Here is a 17,794-nt window from a genome sequence, read left to right as displayed (position 1 = left end):
ACTACTTTTCAGGCTGCTTTGCACCCAGTTTATAGCTCCCAGTACTTTTAAGTTTAGTGCATAATTTAGCAAATAAAGCTTTTCTAGTCAGTTTTGTTTTGTTTTGTTTAGAAAGGAAGCTGGCGATTCTATTCAACATGTTTGATTCCTGCAACGTGACCTCATTTTATTGTAACAAATTTCATTCAGACTTCTTGGTCACGCAGTCCAGAATAAACCAGTTTGTATGAGAAGACTGAAAAACACTCAGTGTTGCAAAGTTTTATTTTCTTGAAGAATAATCTAATACAAAATGACAAAAGAGCCAGGAAAGTTTCAGTTTCTTTCACACTCTTAAAGTATATTACAAAGTACAGCACAGTCAACATTTCCACTGAAGTTTCTACTTGTTTTTTCAAACAACTTTCACTTCATGAATAGTTTACTTTCACACAGAACGTCTCCTCCGTCTTCTCCTCCAGGTTGTTCACGTAGACCAGGATGTCCACTGATCCGGGACTCTGGCTCGTGGCAAACCGCAGTCCAATGGTGTAACTCTCTCCCCCTCCAATCTGAACATAGTAAAAATAACACATAATTTTATTTAGATCTTTATCTTTTTTTTCTTATTAAAGCTGACCTGTCTGCCCATTCACACGTTTAATAATAAATCCATCATTTTTGTTTTGAACTGCATTGTTCACAAAGATCTGCCCCAAGATAAAAACCCTGAATAAATGGCAGTCACTGAGACCGATTTGGCAGCACGGTGTCTCAGTGGTTAGCACTGTTGCCTCACAGCAACTGACATGGCTTCCTGTGCTTGCTCTGCTTTCTCCCACGATCAAAAACATGCTGTTAATTCCATCGGTGTGCCCTGGACCATAGCTCTGGGTTTAACTAGCCGCTGGTCCCCAGGTGCTACGCTGTGGCCGCCTGCTGCTCCTAATGCTTAGGATGGGTTAAATGACTTTCCTGACAGGGATCAATAACACTGTCTGATGTTATCTGTTAACATTATTAGAGCTGTAAACCAGTTATAGATGTGACTCCCTTTTTCTAGACTAGATCATTTACACTAGATTAACCATATATACTTCACTGTGCTCATGTAGCCACGGTAACAGAGCCAGACTTCTGAATGTAAACCCCCACTCATTCTTCTGAGATGAAGACAATGCCTCAGAGTGAAAAAATACGTATCCTACAACACATTTAAAAAACTGAAACCAATATATACCAAAGGTGACATCTCACAATACAATATTATCACAATACTTCACTCACAATATATATTATTGCAATATACTGCAATAATATATATTGTGAGTTACTGATAGTACAACAAATAGTTGTAAGAAATTGTTGAAAATCACATATCTGTTGCTGTCTACATAGACAGAAATTCACATTTAACATAATTCTATTTACTTATTACGCCAGCAACCGTTCTATATGAATATAACCAGATTATTACCAGCTGGCAGCCAGTTGAAATGAATCCCCTCAATTCAGACTGATGGCAACATGTTTGGAAACCTGAGCATTTATAAATGAGACAGCAATTATTTGCAAACCTTCAACAATCTCTCTGAGAGTGACTGCAGCCAGCCCAGGTCAGACTGCGACTGTTTGCAGAAAGGTCACCTCCTATCAGGTGACCCAGGTATCGCCTTGTGATTAATCTTAGGCTCTAGGCAACATTTAGACACCAGAAGTTGTTCAGCTGTTTTTTATGCTTTAACTTCTTTAATACAATTTATTTGGTATCTGTGTATCAATACAACGTTGCAATGCACAATATTGTGATACTGTTCTGTATTGATTGTTCCCTTACCTCCTAAGATATACAGAGAACCTACTTTACAAATTAAATACAACTGCCATGCAAAAATAGTGAGCTCTGGTTCTTTCACATGGAAATACGCATCTAAGTGTTTAATCGCATGTTTTGTGACTCCGGTGACCTCATTTCAGTATCCAATTAGTTTCCTTCTTCCATGCAGTAATTAGATAATAAACAGAGTGTATTTCAGTTAGATTTGAAGGTATTTTACTGATCTGACTCAAAAATGAAAACATTTCTCAGGACAAAAATGACCCATATATGGAGCAAATGGTTATCCACACTGTTTTAATGCTTATCATCGCTGTGGGCATCTCCTTTTCAGGCATGTCTAAAACACAATTATTAAATGAGGAAGCACCAGTTGTTCTAACCTCCTGACTGCCTCTGTGGAAAGTCTAGTATTAGAATTTTTTATTTGTATGTTGTGATTGTTTTTCTGTTCAGGCATCACAGTGAGGTAGATCTTTAACAGGTGTTTTTTTGTTACTTTCTCACTACTGTAGATTGACCAGAAATATTTCCTTCTACTCTCTGTAATAGCCAACAACAGAAATATGGGTCAATTTAAGGGATTTATGCTGTAATCTTTCCCACAAGCATGGCAGTATTGATCTCTGCTTCGCCTTTCCTCCTGACAGCTGGTTTTATCACAGTGAGGTAGTTATGTCAAAAAAGAGAAAAGTGTCTCCACATTTGCCTAATGCCACAGGCATGGTAAATTCTTTATAAGACACCTGGAGCTTCACTGACAAGATGGAAAAAACAATGGGCTGTTTTTCACTTGGCTCACCCTCCCTGTCTAATTGATGCAGTGTCTTCTGGCCAACAACAATGAGACTCTTTAATAGTTTATGTGAAAACAGGCTCCCCTCGCCTCTCATTCATTTATTTCTTAATTTAAAATGATAGTTTCTCATTTGTTTTAGCATTTTATCACACCTCACTAAATTAAAGGCAATGACAGCAGTGTTTCATGTCTGAATGTGAGCAAATCAGCTTTTAGAGACACTGAGGCTGACCGCACAATAATAAAACAGCAGCACTAATGACTTTGTAATATTCTTTGCATTCAGTTCTGAAAGCCGACAAGGAAGCCATTTACGGAGGAATGAGCAGTCAACATAAAAGACTAGAAATTATTGATGTCTTGTACTCACCTGTCAGGATGACAAGAAAGTCAACAGTATTGCTTTGTATATTCACGACTCATACACTCATATTTTCTACAATAAGCCTTTTGGTCAAAACAGTAGCGTTGTTATGCCATAACCCATTTATAATTTTGACTGGGAGGGCATGAAAGCTGATGACAGGGCCTGATACCAGGCTAAAATCTCCAGAAGAAACTTGGGGAAAAAGATCCAGTACAATAATATCTAACCGCTTGCCTCCTACACGGCAGCTCCATCATATCGGCTGTAGATGAAATCTCCATCAGAATGTCAGAAGACTTAACTGCTTAGACACACAGGAAGCACTTTAGCCTAGTTTTTTTCTAAAATCTGTCAAAAAGAGTTTCGTTTTAGTCAAAGTGTGTCAGATTATACGTGGTCAGTAGCACCGCTGGTTAAAGCTAATGTTATTGACATCAGTTACACCATCATAGCAACATATGTACCATTACTCCGTGAAACAAAACTATCTGAGCAGCTTTTGTTAAGGAGGAGGGTTCTTTCCTTCTAGTCACTAATTAAAGTATTGATTTTACTCTTAATGGGGGTAAGAGACGTGGACGGCCTCCAGTCTCATTTTACCTGGAATTTATCCTCTTTGAACTGGAGCAGATCTGGATGGTCAGAGCGAAGCAGGAATGTACGGCTGCTGGTGTACGGATTGGTGTAGGTGATTTTTCTGGAACTGCCACGTCCACCGCCAACTGGAACGCATACTTCAAAAGCCTGCAAATACACACACACACACACACACACACACACACACACACACACACACACACACACACACACACACACACACACACACACACACACACACACACACACACACGTGTTATAGCATCAAACCTTCTTGGGCACAGAGGAATGAGGGAGGGATTGAAATGTCTGAAAACAAGAGCTGAGAAAACTGCAGGATTCATCCAAGTGCACCAGATGATTTGATGAAGTATCCAACAAAAGGAAGCCCATGGCTGCCTACAGTGAAACTGCAAGAGTAAATGAACTTGAACAGTTTGTAAGTGTGATCTGAATGTGATTTGATACTTCAAAGTAATGGTACAAAGCTGGCAGGATAAGCTGGCTGCCTGTGAACTGGTGTAATGAGCATTTGTACAGCGGCCACAGTGGATGGATCCGCATGTTTCATTTGGCACAGATTTTACACCTGGTGCTTCCCTCACTTTTATCCAGTCTTGGTACTGGCACTAAGAGTACGCTAGCCTATGACCCCTTAAAGCTGGGTTTGTGTTCCTGCCAATCTCAAACCAGGGATCTTTTGCATTTAATGCAAATGTGTTAACCACTACACTACCACTACCACTAATGAGCATCTGTAAAGGGATGTCCACTGAAAGAAATACTTTCCTACAGTGTTTGGCATACACCTGACAGCAAGAAGATCCTGGATTTGAATTCAACAACTGTCTGGTGGCTTTCTATGCCGAATTTTCATGTTTTTTCTGTGCCTACATGGGTCCTCTCCATGTACCCCAGCTTCCACCCACAGGTCATGCTCATTTGCTTAACTGTCAATTCTAAATTGGCTATAAGTGTAAACGTGAGTCTGTCTCTCTGTGTTAGCCCTACAATAGACTGGCAACCAGTCCAGGTTGTGCCCTGCCTCTCACTCTTTGACAGCTGGGAATCCAACCTAGATAGGTCACCACACAGGGAAGACATGCAGCCATCCTATGGCCAAGACTGGCTTCAGATGCTTATTTCATGGTTTTAAAGTAATGTTTGGCAATCCCTGACTTAAAGCAAGATAACTTTATGCAATGTGAGATGATAAATAACCACTGCAATACCCTTTAAGCATTACATTTTCTTTGTTTTGTTGTCAGAGAAAATGTGATTGTTGTCAATCACTTGATTGTTTAGCATTTTAGGAGAAGTGGATATTTGATCAACTTAAATTGATTTCATTTGATTAAATGTATATTTCTGCTGTGTAGTGCATAAAAAATATGTTCTGTACACAACAGGCAAAAGAAGAATTTAGTACTTTACCTATAATGCATAAAGCATAATCCAGTCAGCCAGTTAGGTACACAGTCAATTGATTAGACATTTGATTGAGAAAGGCAGAGAAGAGCATTATTAAAGACAATTGGATCTAAGCACTGGTCTGCTGCTCTTTATAAAGGGATTGGGAATGTTGAGCTGGCCTTGGGAAGTACCCGGATGATTCAAGTATTGAATCTGTTACAAATACAAGTACTATAAAAATGAAATCATGATGTCAAATCTTCTGTCTTCCTCTTAAATATTTTTTTTATTTCATACACTGATATCCTTCAAACGCATGTCCAGAATCCTTCAGAGCCAAAGCCAGTTTGCTGGTAGATTGTGGTGTGTTAGGTTAGTAATGGTTACCCCTGCTGGAAAGCTGCAGATGATAGCTGGTAATCTTCTTTCCGCATAGGCAGTATTACTCCCAGTGTTATGTAAAATTGGGGGTTCCCTTTTAAATCACTAGAGCTTCACAAAGTGATGATAAAATGAGAGGCAACCATAATGCAGTTTATTAACGCAACACTGTTGCATAAGGAACACATTTGAAAGGCAAATTTAGGTCATTGACTAAATGCACACAGTGCTCACAATGCTAATGTTACGAGTACAGAGCAGGAGAGTCCAAAGAGTTGGAAAATCCCAAATCCCAAAAAGGTTGATAATGAAATATACTCTACAACACTGGTGAGACAAAACTAGGTGGCACAAACACTTTTATTGTATTGATATTGTGGTAGATTATTGCCGTACAAGTTACCAAGCTAGGCAGCTAGCTGCTTGGTAGACACTGTCCTGCTTTTCGAAAAAGATGAATGACTGAGCTCCTGTAGGTGCCTGGGAAGGGTTAGCATGTTACCTTTAAGCAGAATCAAGCTTCTAGCTTTAGCTAGTGCTTTTTTCAGAGAAATGCTTTTTGTTATTTAACCAACAGCAGTGCAAAAATGATTAAAACATTGTCCTTTAATGACTGGGAGGGGGAGCGCTCAAGTTCAAGGGAGACCTTTAATTAACACATCAACCACATTTGCAGCAGAGCGGTGTGATGAGCAGGTCTGCAAATCTGACGCTTTCGTGCTGTAGTGTTTGGCTTTCAAACAGACACCTGGAACTGTATTTAACACACTGTTCTGCTGCTGCTGCTGCTGCTGCTGCTGCTGCTGACACAGTGAAGAAAAGGGTAAAAACCCGGGTTGCCAAATGTGCCCCACTGGATAATGATGGCCGATACCCATATGAGGAAACGATAAAAACACAAGATTTTTTTTAGGGTCCTACCTTGGACAGCACAGGACGGTGAACATTGAGACAGAGCAGCCACGCGGTGACCAGCCGCTGCTGCTCCACATCTACCGCGTTCACGTACAGAAAGCGGCTGCCAGCCTGCCATGGCTGCACCTTCAGCTGGAGCTCCTGCACTGCTGCAGGAGGCAAAACAAACACACCCGCTGGGTCCACCTAAAAAGAAGGCAAAGGCCATTAAAGTTTATTGGGTTTGGCAAGTGGACTGAGAAATGTGTCGACCAAGTGACAAAAAGAATGTGACAGTGTTCAAAGAGAAGAGATACATTTAATAAGAAATGGAAGAGGGACAGAATTAATGGAAAAGATGCTTAACAGAGTCAGAGGAAGGTAAAGGAAGTGTGCAGATTAAAGGAGAGTGGGTGAGAGAAAGGGTGAATGAGGTTCAATAAAAAAAGGGGGGAGGCAGACAATGAAATGAGAGAAGTAGAGGCAGGAAAGTGACAGAAATAAGAATGTGGGAATGAGATTTACTGTGCAGCTCCTTTTCAATCTGTTGAGAAAAGCAAAGCTATTCACTGACGCTGAGCTTTATCCTGCTTTATAGAACTCCTCCAATGCATTCCACTGTGAGCTAACCTGCCGCGAGTCAGATCAAAGCAGCTGCTCATGCGTACGCCGAAATCTTTAAAAAATACATCTGTCGCTTTTTCAGCCAGTACCCTATTTCTAAAGGTAAAACATGTTTGGGTCATACTGTATGCACCCGTGGTGGTTGTGACAGTCTATCACTTCTCTTTTTTTCTCCATGAATGCTATAAAATGCCCTTTTATTCCAACTCTGAGGAAGAAGTATTGTCATGCTCCCTCTACTCTTGTACTCAGTTATGAATAAGAAACAATCTATTAAAAATAGAGGGCAATGTGACACTCCTGGAGCATATTTTCACATGTTCAGAGTGCATAAAAGCCACTGCTAATTTTTTTCAAATTGTATCAAACTGGGTCCCGACATGATCTGGCATGAAGACAGGAAGTAACGAGGGAACCTAATAAAATGAAATGAAACCCCATAAAAAGACCTATTATGCTGTCAATCTGCATTTGCATGTTCTTGACAATGATTCAAATCTTAAACTGGAGGTATTATAAGGGAAGGAATTGCTTCCATTTTTTTTCCTTTTGCTGCTAAGAGAACAATTTGCATTAAATCACTTTAGATGAGCAACTTCAAAATTGCTCACGATAAAAAGATCATTTGTCAAGAATAAATCCCTCAACATTTTTTTTTTAGATAAGTGAGATTTATGCATTTTTTTTGTCCTGTATGTTGAGTGTCGTCTGCATCAGTCGGATTTTGTCCAATTGAAAAAGAACACAATACAGTAAAAGCCTAATTTTAGTTCGAACATGCCACTTTCACATATAAAAAATGCATCCAGACCCAAGCACCCTTGATGACTAAGATGCTGCTCCAGTCTCTGAACCACAAGCTAATGTTAAGTGGCGGGGGAAACAGAGAGTAACAGGACAGGGAATGTGTACGGGTGGTAGAGAGGGTGTAACGCATAGTTCATCACCACAGACTACTACTGCTGGTTGCATGCTCTTGATCTCTTTTCAACTTGACTCAAAACAAGAATTATATATTCAGCTGAAGTGCTATGAACGCTGGATTAAATAACTAGATTCCTGGGACTCATAAAGAATTGAACGGAGCTCTCCACTAGAGGTCTTCGTGGGTCTAAAACCAAAACCGGACCGATGGAACTAAATGAGCCCAATGTGCAAAAATTAATTTTAAACATTAAGTGCAACAGGATCCTAAAGGGACCCACATAAAGCCTAAGGGAAGCAAGACCTCATCCAAAATCCAGTTGACTAACAGAGAGTCAGAACAACATCAGCAGGAGCACGATGCTCCAGCACTTAAAGGGCAGCTGTCATCCAAAAAAGCAAAAATACATGTTATTTTTCTTTCACTTCACACATCTGCCACAAAGCAACAATTTTCTACAGCAATGGTTGTGATGCACACAAGATCTGAGCTACAGAAGAGGGTCAGTTTGGCTATGTCTATTAGACAAGTGGATCCAAGTGGCACAAAGAAGCTTTACCGACCTGCTTTTTTTTTTTTTTTAATGTGTTGTTACTACATTATTTTTTTGTAACGGACAGCCAATCAGAAGAAAGGCGACTTAAACTAAAGGGGATGGGAGCTAAAACAGCTTGTTTCAGAGAGAAAATGAACACAGGGGTTGCACCAAGGCCAGGTATAGAGTAAATACAAAGTCTTTTGAGGAGTGAATCATTCAAAGGTGCTTTAGTAGAATCTAAGAATAAAAATGTGCAGTGTGAAATGAGCATAAAAAGCCCACTTTAAAACATTTTTCTTCACTTTTTTTTTTTTTTAATCTCAGGTTAATAAAATAATGACTTCACTAGAAGACATGTGAGTTGATTTTAGTTTTGATGAATCTTTAAATCTTGATAGAGGCCTGAATCCCACGCTGCAGAGAACATGTGCACATTGTTTACTATTTCAAAATAGTGCGTTTAGTGACAATCGTACCTCAATCTCGCCGGGGTGTGATGAGAAACACTTGACCTTACGGATAGCCTGCGTTCCCCTCAGAACGAGTGACTGACAGCTCCGCTGGCCAGTCACACAGCTGACGTCCACACGCTCCAGGAAGTGCACGTAAATCTGCCAGATCTGGGAGGGCGCTGCCATCCACTTATCACTACAGAGGAAAAACATCATCAAGAACAATTAAACTAAGGCCCCCTGGAGATGCAGCCGGTGCAGCACGGGGTAAGAGATGAGGAGGGCTGATCTACGGCTGTGCTAGCATTTTAATAAGCAGAGCCATCAACATCATCCTCACACTGCTGAGATGAAAGGAATTCAGTCTCAGTGGCCCTAGCTGACTCAGAGTGGGAGGCGATGCAGTCACCTACTCAGGTCTGCTCTGAGACAACAGCTCTCATAAAGCGTTTGTGGTTATTTGGAATAGGATTCAAGTGATATGGGGTTTTGAGGGCAAACACGTCATCTGGAGGGTTGAAGCTAAAATATTTTCACAGTGATATCGTCAGATATTTTTTTTAAATGTTAGAAATCAAATCCAGATCAAATTCACAAATGTATTTGCGTGTAATTTGCTGGTAATCGGGTTGGCTGCTCGACACTTGGGTGAAAAATTAAAAAAATGCTCAACCACTAATGCAAGGGGGCCAAATGACTGTGTTACAGCACTTGGGACTGGTTTATACTGCAGTATTAGAGGACAGTATTAGACATGAAATGAAGAAGCAATGTGTCTTCTGCAATATATTTTATTAGTAAAATAAATTAGCTATACAGTATGTGCTCTTCTTGATGGAAGCACGTTGTAATATAAAGATTCTAAACCACAGATGTCAAACTAATCTTACATCGAGGGCCACACACGGCCTACTTTGATCTTAAGTGGGCCGGACGAATGAGCCTTTGTGTCAGCAAAAAGACGTTTAACTACACATTTAATCCCTGAGATATCTTATCATAAGACAACAAAGTGCAGGTTCTGGTAGCTAATGTTTTCTCAATGAACCAAAAATATAATGTTTCATTTCTGCCATTTAATTGTTTATACTGTATATTACTTTATGCACGGCTGAAAGGGTTGTCTTTATCAGCTGGAAAAATTTTCCAAAGCTGTCCAGAGGATCAGATTGGAGTCTTTGCTGAGCCAATTCTGGCCCCTGGTCCTTATGTTTGACACTCCTGTTCTAAACATAACCATTAGTACCATTAGTAGTGCTATGCACATATCTGTGGTTAGGATTGTATATTGTGTGAAAGAGTGCATGTGAATGAGCATATGCATGATGCAATCCATCATTTCCACTAAGTGACAGAGGAAAATGAGGAAAACAATGAAATCATGTGAAACGAGGCAAAATGCTTTTATATTCATGTCCTCAGAGTTAAACGACAGCTCTCTGATATTTAATAGAAAACAAGTATTTGTATATCACATTAAAAACAAGGTGTGCATAATCCTGATGGAGATTAGGCAAACTGGACGATGGACTGTGGAACTGCAGGCAGCCAGAGCATGAAACCTCAGTCTGATTAGTTAATTGATTCAAGCCTGCATGAACAATTTAATTATTGCAAAGATGAATGCTTCTTCAGGCTAAGCTCTGTGCGTGTGTGTGTGTGTGTGTGTCTGGCCAGTAAATAATACATACGTGAAAACCATTACAAAGAACATTTTTATGTGTGGACTGGGACTCCCTGGCACTTTCAAGTACACATCTTGAGGCTCTCCTGGTGCCTACAGACAGAAACAGATAAAAGGTGGAAGAGTAGAGGGGAAAAAGAGGCAAAAATAAAAAAGACCCCACATTGGCACTACAATAGTGTAAAGGCACGACACAAGGGCAAGCCTTTTCTTCTATCAAAAGAGCTTGTAATCTATCAAAAATGAGCTAGAGTTCTGTCCTGATTATGTTTTGTAAAAAAGAGACAAACATGTCAGAAGGAAGCTCAAAGAATTACACTTTATGTTGAATCCAATCCTTCAAACAGAACTGGCTGATGATGGTTTTGTGACATTTTGAGATGAGATGATGAGATGAGATGGCCTTTATCCTCACACTGTCAGTATGCAGTAGCTTGATTTGTTGAAGTCTCTGAGATAATGATGCAGACATATGTTTGCCTTTGACCTGCTTATTTTCCAATGTGTAAATATTAGATTGTATACCTATAGGATACTTACCTTGTAGTGTCCTGTGTTAGCACTTAACAATATTTACCTGAGGATTACATGACAACCTAATAAGAGGTTGTTGTTGTTTGTGTGTGTCTTTATGGTTTCACTCCAATTCAGTGATGTCAGTTTGATGTGATTGCTGTGAATGAAGCCATTAAAGGAGCAAGCACGCTCACTTTAATGGCTCTTGAAAAGAAGTTTGGCTGGCTGTTTATCTATGGTCACACTCAGGGAGGACAACACACAAAGAGACCAGTGCAGCTAGAATAAAGTGCTTTCCCTTTCAAACAGTTATCAGTTCAGTAATTAACCCTGTTAATATTTGTATGTTAATTGCAGAAGGAATTAAATCCAATGTCATTCACTCACCAGCATCCTTGTTTGGCAGATGATGTTAGGGTCACTGCAGCGGACAGAAACATGAGCATCTGGGTTGATAGCTGGTTTTCCCAACAAGAGGCAGGAAAAAACAAATATAAGATCAATTTACTATTTACTATAAATTGTTTTTATTATAGTTCAGAACATCAAGCCAGTCATAAAAGCCAATCAAACATTTTCTTGATTTTAAACTTTTATTTCTTGCTTTTCATTTCCTGCTCTGCATCCAGATACTTCTCTCTTCTTATTACCCTTTTTGTTGACAGAAACTGCACTGACATTGAAAAGTTGTTTCTGTTGATATTTAGTAAAAACATAATAAAGTGAAGGCAGAATACATTACTCATTCCCATTTCCCACATAAGCTGTCAAAATTGTTTTCGCCTTGTGCGTGTGAACATGTGATTCACATTTATGCTCACACAGGAGAGTAAGTCAGTATGAGAACTGAATGTATATTTTAATCTTCATTTGATATATTGATTAAAACTGGAATATATGCAAACGACTAATTTAAGCACAGTTCAGAAAGCAAGAAATATGAGTTGAAGGACGAGGAATACTTGGCTCATGGGGGATAGCCAGGGTAATCTGTACAACCTGCAGGGTCGTGCCAGACTGGCAGGCGGATGGCCTTTTTAAGGAAACAGAGCTCGGGGTGGTAAAGTCGGAAAGTCTGGTCAACGACATGGGGCGTTGGCTCCACATTCACTTGGCAGATGGCCATTGGCTTTCCATCTTCTGCTTTGAAAGTAACCTGTGGAGATAAAGTGAAAATTCAGCATTATTAGCAGCATGTCACTTCCTCACCTGATAGTCTGATATTCAGTGCATTAAAACAGGTTTTGCATCATAAGGTAGTTTAAGATTCATTAGAAGCTTCAAGTTACTACCTCGCATTGCAAATACATTACATGCACGGTAAGTTGTGCAGTATGACCAGAGGGGTTTCTGGAAATTTAAAGAAGGTATCCAGTACTGGAAACAAAAAAAAACTACACGTAGAAAAACTTTGGTAAAACAAATCTGTGTAGCAGGAATACATATCTTTCATCTATCGCGTTCTAGTGTTTAGAGGTAAATCTAAAAGTAAACAACTGAAGTTTTGGAAAGTTCACTAGTAGTTGTGTAAGTCAAAGTTAACCAGGCTACAGCAAATACTTTCAACATAATCATTTTCTCTTCCAAACAAGATTAGTTAAATAGACTGATTTAAAACCTCTAGGGCTCCTGCGCTGCCAGATTTCTTACTGGAATTAATAGCCAGGTCGTGTATACTAGGTAGTAACAGCACAAACTGGTTTCATTAGTTCAACAGGGCTTTTTCCTCCTGATTTCTCTCTGTGTGCCATGTTTTCTTCCTGAAGCAGTTCATTTCTAAACAACATATACAGGCTTTTTAAAAACAGCCTTGGGGAAACTTTATATTAAAATTCACCAGAGAGTATTATGATGATGGAGAAAGCTGTACACTAGAATATAAAAGTTGCTTGCAATCTGACTGCTGAAACCCCCACAGACTGACTGAATGTGCTTTGAAGATTGCTGCATTAACATAGCCCCCAGGAGTTGTTTGAATCAACACAAATGTGTTCATACACATGTAGTCATTCTGCACGGTTATATATGATAACTGGCACATACATCAGAGCGGCATATGAAAACACACTGGAATTGCTCATTCCTGCTCACAAAGCGTCATATTTTAGGAAAACTAGTGTGTGCTGCTGTGACTTCACTGTCGGAGACAGTTTCTGCTACAGCTGCCGGACCACAAACTGTAGGTCTGATAATCCAACCATCTATTCTCTTAACCACTTATCCAATTCAGAGACAGTGGAGTCATATGACAAGAGGAGGGTACAGTCTTTGTATTTGTCACACTTAAGTGTTTCATATCATCAAACAATAATATCAGACAAAGATAACCTGAATAAATGCAAAATTCAGTTTTAAAGGATGATGTCATTTATTAAGAGAAAAAAAGTTATCCAACCCTACCTGGCCCTTTGTGAAAAGGTAATTGCCCATAAACCTAATAAGTGGTTCTTGGCAGGAAGAACTGCAATCGAACATTTATGATAACCGGTAATGAGTCTTTCACATCTCTGTGGAGGAATTTTGGCCCAACTCTTCTTTGCAGAATTGTTTTAATTCAGCCACGTTGAAGGATTTTCAAGCATGAACAGCCTGTTTAAGAACATTCAAAAACACTTCAATATGATTTTAATCAGGACTACGCCACTTAAAAACCTTCATTTTAGTTTTTTAGGTCCAATCAGAGGTGGACTTGTATACTTGAGCTGCAGGGCATGAACAGAGAGCAGAGAGCAAAATTCATGGTTCCATCAATTACAACAAGGCGTCCTGAAGCAGCAAAGCAGGTCCAGCCCATCACACTACCACCACCATGTTTGACTGTTGGTATGGCATTTCTTTTGTGCTCTTTTTATGAAATTCTGTGTTAGTTTTTTGCCAGATGTAATGATGTGCAAACCTTCCAAAAGTTCAGCTTTTGTCTGATTACTCTATTAGTTCCCAAAAGTCTTGGAGATCATCAAGATTTTCTTTTCGGTCAGCAGTTTTCACCTTTAACTCTTCCATGGAAGCCATTTTTGCACAGTCTCTTTCTTATTGTTGAATCATGAACTCTATCTTAACTGAGAAAAATGAGGTCTACTGCTCTTTAGATGTTGTTCTTGGTTATTTTGTGACCTCCTGGATGAGCTGTAGATGAGCTCTTGAGGCAAAGGAAGATTTACCACTGCTCTGAGTTACAGTATCTCTATCTGTGGCTAATGGCTCTCACCGTGGATCACCGGAGTCCCATAATGTCTGTCATTGACATCTATCAGATCTATCAGTCTATCTGATAGACTGATAGATCTGATAGATTTGTCGACTTTGTTGCAAAGATTTCCATTTCTGAAAGGTTATAAACCATCCTGATATTTTTAGCCAACCTCTACCACAAAATAAGGTCAGTTGATTGAAAGAACTTGAATAGCACAAGCCAAATATTTTGATCAATAACTGTTAAGTGATTACTGAATTCAGTCACAATAATGTGTTACATTCTAATGCATCACCCCAGGTAACAACTAAAAACTTTTAAAAAATGGTTTCTGTCCCACCTCCTGCATTCCCACCTGCTGTGCTAGAATTAAAAAAAAGATTACAAAATAAATAAATAAATAAAGGAACACTACAGCAACTGATTAAAACAGACTCAAATTTCAGCCACGAGGAATGCCCTACACTCTGAAGTTAACTTCCCACAATCTGGTCATTAAACACACAGCAGCTGTCCAAATCATTGATGCGTCAGATTTGCAGGCTAATGCTGACCTACAAGAGCGGCCCATATCTGGCTCTGGTGATGTGTGCTGACTGACAGCCGTGCCAAAGCTGGCATCCTGACAGCGCTGCTGTTGGGACTTGTCAGTCTTAGCGAGACACAGATTTGATCCAGACCCGACCTCTTTGACCTCCTGACAGGATTTTTGCTCAGAGCAGCAGTGCTGACACCGGCACACAATACGCACAAACTGCAGGCAGACACACACACGCACGCTTGGCAGACTGGCAAATATTTCATCAGCTTGTGCAATGTGAGAGCTTCTGGGTACTGTACTCTACACCAACAACAGGATTATTGTAAGGTCCTGCAGGTTAGCGAGAGGTGATGAATATATTGTTTTTCAGCACATTCAGGCTACATTCCAATAACGTGAGATTTAAGCTCCAGTATTTAACAAGAAGCCTTAAGTTTCGTTTTAATGAATTCCATAAGAAACAGCATTTAATTTTAGTGACAACTGCAGCACAAAGAATATTCTTTCACGTGGTGATGTGGAGGACTTATCTATAGTACAGCCCAACAAGCCTGTTCACAGTGTTTCTCCCTCCTCTAACCATCTTACATATTATAAACAGCTGAATAAGTTCTTAATACTGTCAAATAACTTCAGAGTAATACTGTATATGCATGGTTCATTTAAAGTAGATTAACCAGACGTGTCAAGCTGTTGTCTAGCCTGGGATAGTTTAACTCTCCACCCTGACATTTGCCAGTTGGAGAAGATAAACAATGTTCAGTAAGATAAAAGTGATTTTCAGCATATAATTTTGCTTGACAATCTTGTCTGGCTAGCCTAACTTTTTTAATAGTCGACACTTCAAAGTGTTCTTTGGGTCTGTGCTGTGACTGTGCAGGAAAGAATAGGAGAGGAGAGGAGGGAGGAGGCGGTGCACTGCCACTCCTCAGAGAGTTGTCTGGGAGTGCGGGTACAGTGGATGTTGTTAGACTTTGGGATCTAGCAGGAGGTTAACCCAACTAAACTGCAATCACAAGTAGAGATGGCACGATACCACTTTTTTATGTCCAATACCAATACCATAAATTTGGATATCGGCCGATACCGATATAAATCCGATATAGTGTGTTTTTTTAATTAAAACTGTTTTTTTAATATCTTGCTGCATTTTGTATAAGTTCAAATTCCAGTTTAACAAAACAAGCAAACACTAAAGCTATTCTGTTATACCTGTATGCAAAAAATACACTGCACCCAAAATATTTCATAGTTCAGCAATACTGATCAATCTAATAAACTTAAACCTACTCCATCCTCCCTATTCTGGTATTTTAAAGAGTAAGCAACCTAAATTAATATGGTTGCAAACTCCCAGCAAAAAAATAATAATAAATAAGGAACCACCCCCCACCCTCCACCTCATGATGCTTAATCGACGTAATCAACTTTAATTTGATGCAGTGTGAAAAGAAAAATGCACAGAAATAAATTATTTTTCAAGAATACTTAAATAGATTCAACATCTTTCTTCAACAGAACTGCAGACTGCACACATGGTACTTTCCCAAAGGCAAAAGTACTAGCTTACTAGGGTATATTAGACTTAATAGTTACTATATACAGTAATGGACTTCTATACTTTTTACATCAGATTAAAACTTTGGGTGTAAGGTTCAGATAATTCATTATTAAAAACTAGACATTTTAAATGAGAATAAGAAAAGTATGTCTTTGTGCCCCCTTTTCCCTGTTCATGCCCTATCGGCCCCCCTGGCTAAACTTTGCTAGATCCGCCCCTGCACAGTTACCAGCCATCAGCTAAGTAGAAAAAGATCGTGGTGTACAAAGTAATATTAAATAAATTCTAACAACAGATTATCAATCTTAAACGTGCTGCTGTTGGTCAGCCGCTGGTTTCCTCTTTCTGGCGCGAAGTGGGCGATAAACAAACAAGAGAGACGGACTGACAGAAAAGCCGATCAGCTGATCATTGATCAGTTTCATGATTGAAGTAGCAGCAGGAGAGGGAGGGAGAGAGAAGAGGCAGTCGCTCCATATATCGGTTGGCAAGCTTAACGCTGGAATGCTTCACAAACATTTAGAGATTACACACTTGCTTTACTTCTCTCTGGGATAACTTTGGGATGAAATGCCAGTTTGGTAGCGAGGCACCAAATGCTGAACCAGACAACAGATCTCGCATGCCACCGCCGCTCTATCACGTGACGCATACTGCTCAGTTATGAGCCGAGCTACGCCATGTCGCAAGTTATGTGAGCTGCTTTTTTGATATTTAATGGATCGGATTACATTTTTTATTTCTCTCCGATATCCGATCCAGTAATTTAGGTCAGTATCGGACCGATACCGATACTTAATATCGGATCGGTACATCTCTAATCACAAGCTTTATAATATATGTCGCGTTTAAGGCACTTTCATCTTTCTCAGCTCACCTGAATCAAATGATCAGTTTATATAGCCAAATATGGGAAAAAGTGTAGATCTCAGTTCTAAAGCTTGCGTTACGGCAGAGAAACATTTACATTAAAGTGCAAAGTGAAGAGCAGATGCACTCTGCACTTTAAATTCAGCCTGAAGAAAAACAAATCAGGGACTGAGAGGCAAAAGACTTCAGATATATAATATAAAAATGGTTTAAAGCATAAGTAACACATTCTGTACCTTGATAGTTTTGGCAGCAATAATATTGGACAGATTCTTCTTGGCCACCTGGGAACCTCTGGCTGTAGCCTTCAGGCTTGGTCCCTGTGAGGATTTGATAAGAAGCCCACATTTGTTATCAAAAATGAACATCTACCCCAAAAAAAACATAGCAAAAGAGCACAAAGAAAAATTGCATTTGCACATCCAGTAAGAAAACTGTATACAATCACGATAAGCAGAATATAACCAAAGGGTTTAAAAACTACCTTCATCTAGAAGAAGATAAGAGCGCAGCCAATCTAAATGACATTTATTTTGAACTGTACTTCTGGCATCCAATTAACTACAAAGACTGGGTTGGCTTTATGTGTGTAAAACGTGCCCTTGAAATAGGTCGGCTTTGGT

At 39.5% G+C, this 17,794-nt stretch overlaps 1 protein-coding gene across 3 annotated transcripts in view; it reads right to left on the bottom strand.

Moving 5' to 3' along the window:
- Window positions 1-252: 252 nt before the first annotated feature.
- nphp4 (nephronophthisis 4) overlaps window positions 253-17,794 on the bottom strand; it is a 184,374-nt gene continuing 166,832 nt past the window's right edge. For all 3 annotated transcript variants that reach the window (XM_085394895.1, XM_085394896.1, XM_085394897.1), the window contains 8 exons: window positions 17,408-17,491; window positions 12,006-12,162; window positions 11,394-11,464; window positions 10,498-10,583; window positions 8,831-9,002; window positions 6,295-6,474; window positions 3,583-3,726; window positions 253-551 (listed from right to left, as the gene is read on the bottom strand). In XM_085394895.1, the coding sequence (XP_085251021.1) occupies window positions 411-551; window positions 3,583-3,726; window positions 6,295-6,474; window positions 8,831-9,002; window positions 10,498-10,583; window positions 11,394-11,464; window positions 12,006-12,162; window positions 17,408-17,491 (1,035 nt within the window). In that variant the 3' untranslated portion in view covers window positions 253-410. The remainder of the gene's footprint in view (window positions 552-3,582; window positions 3,727-6,294; window positions 6,475-8,830; window positions 9,003-10,497; window positions 10,584-11,393; window positions 11,465-12,005; window positions 12,163-17,407; window positions 17,492-17,794) is intronic.

Source organism: Rhamphochromis longiceps, linkage group LG20 (assembly GCF_057381845.1).
Source record: "Rhamphochromis longiceps isolate RC_006_pf linkage group LG20, R_longiceps_female_GT1.1, whole genome shotgun sequence".
In the NCBI taxonomy this organism is placed as follows: Eukaryota; Metazoa; Chordata; class Actinopteri; order Cichliformes; family Cichlidae; genus Rhamphochromis; species Rhamphochromis longiceps.
The sequence above is the reverse complement of the archived record's forward strand: the minus strand, read 5'-3'. Positions and strand labels throughout refer to the sequence as shown.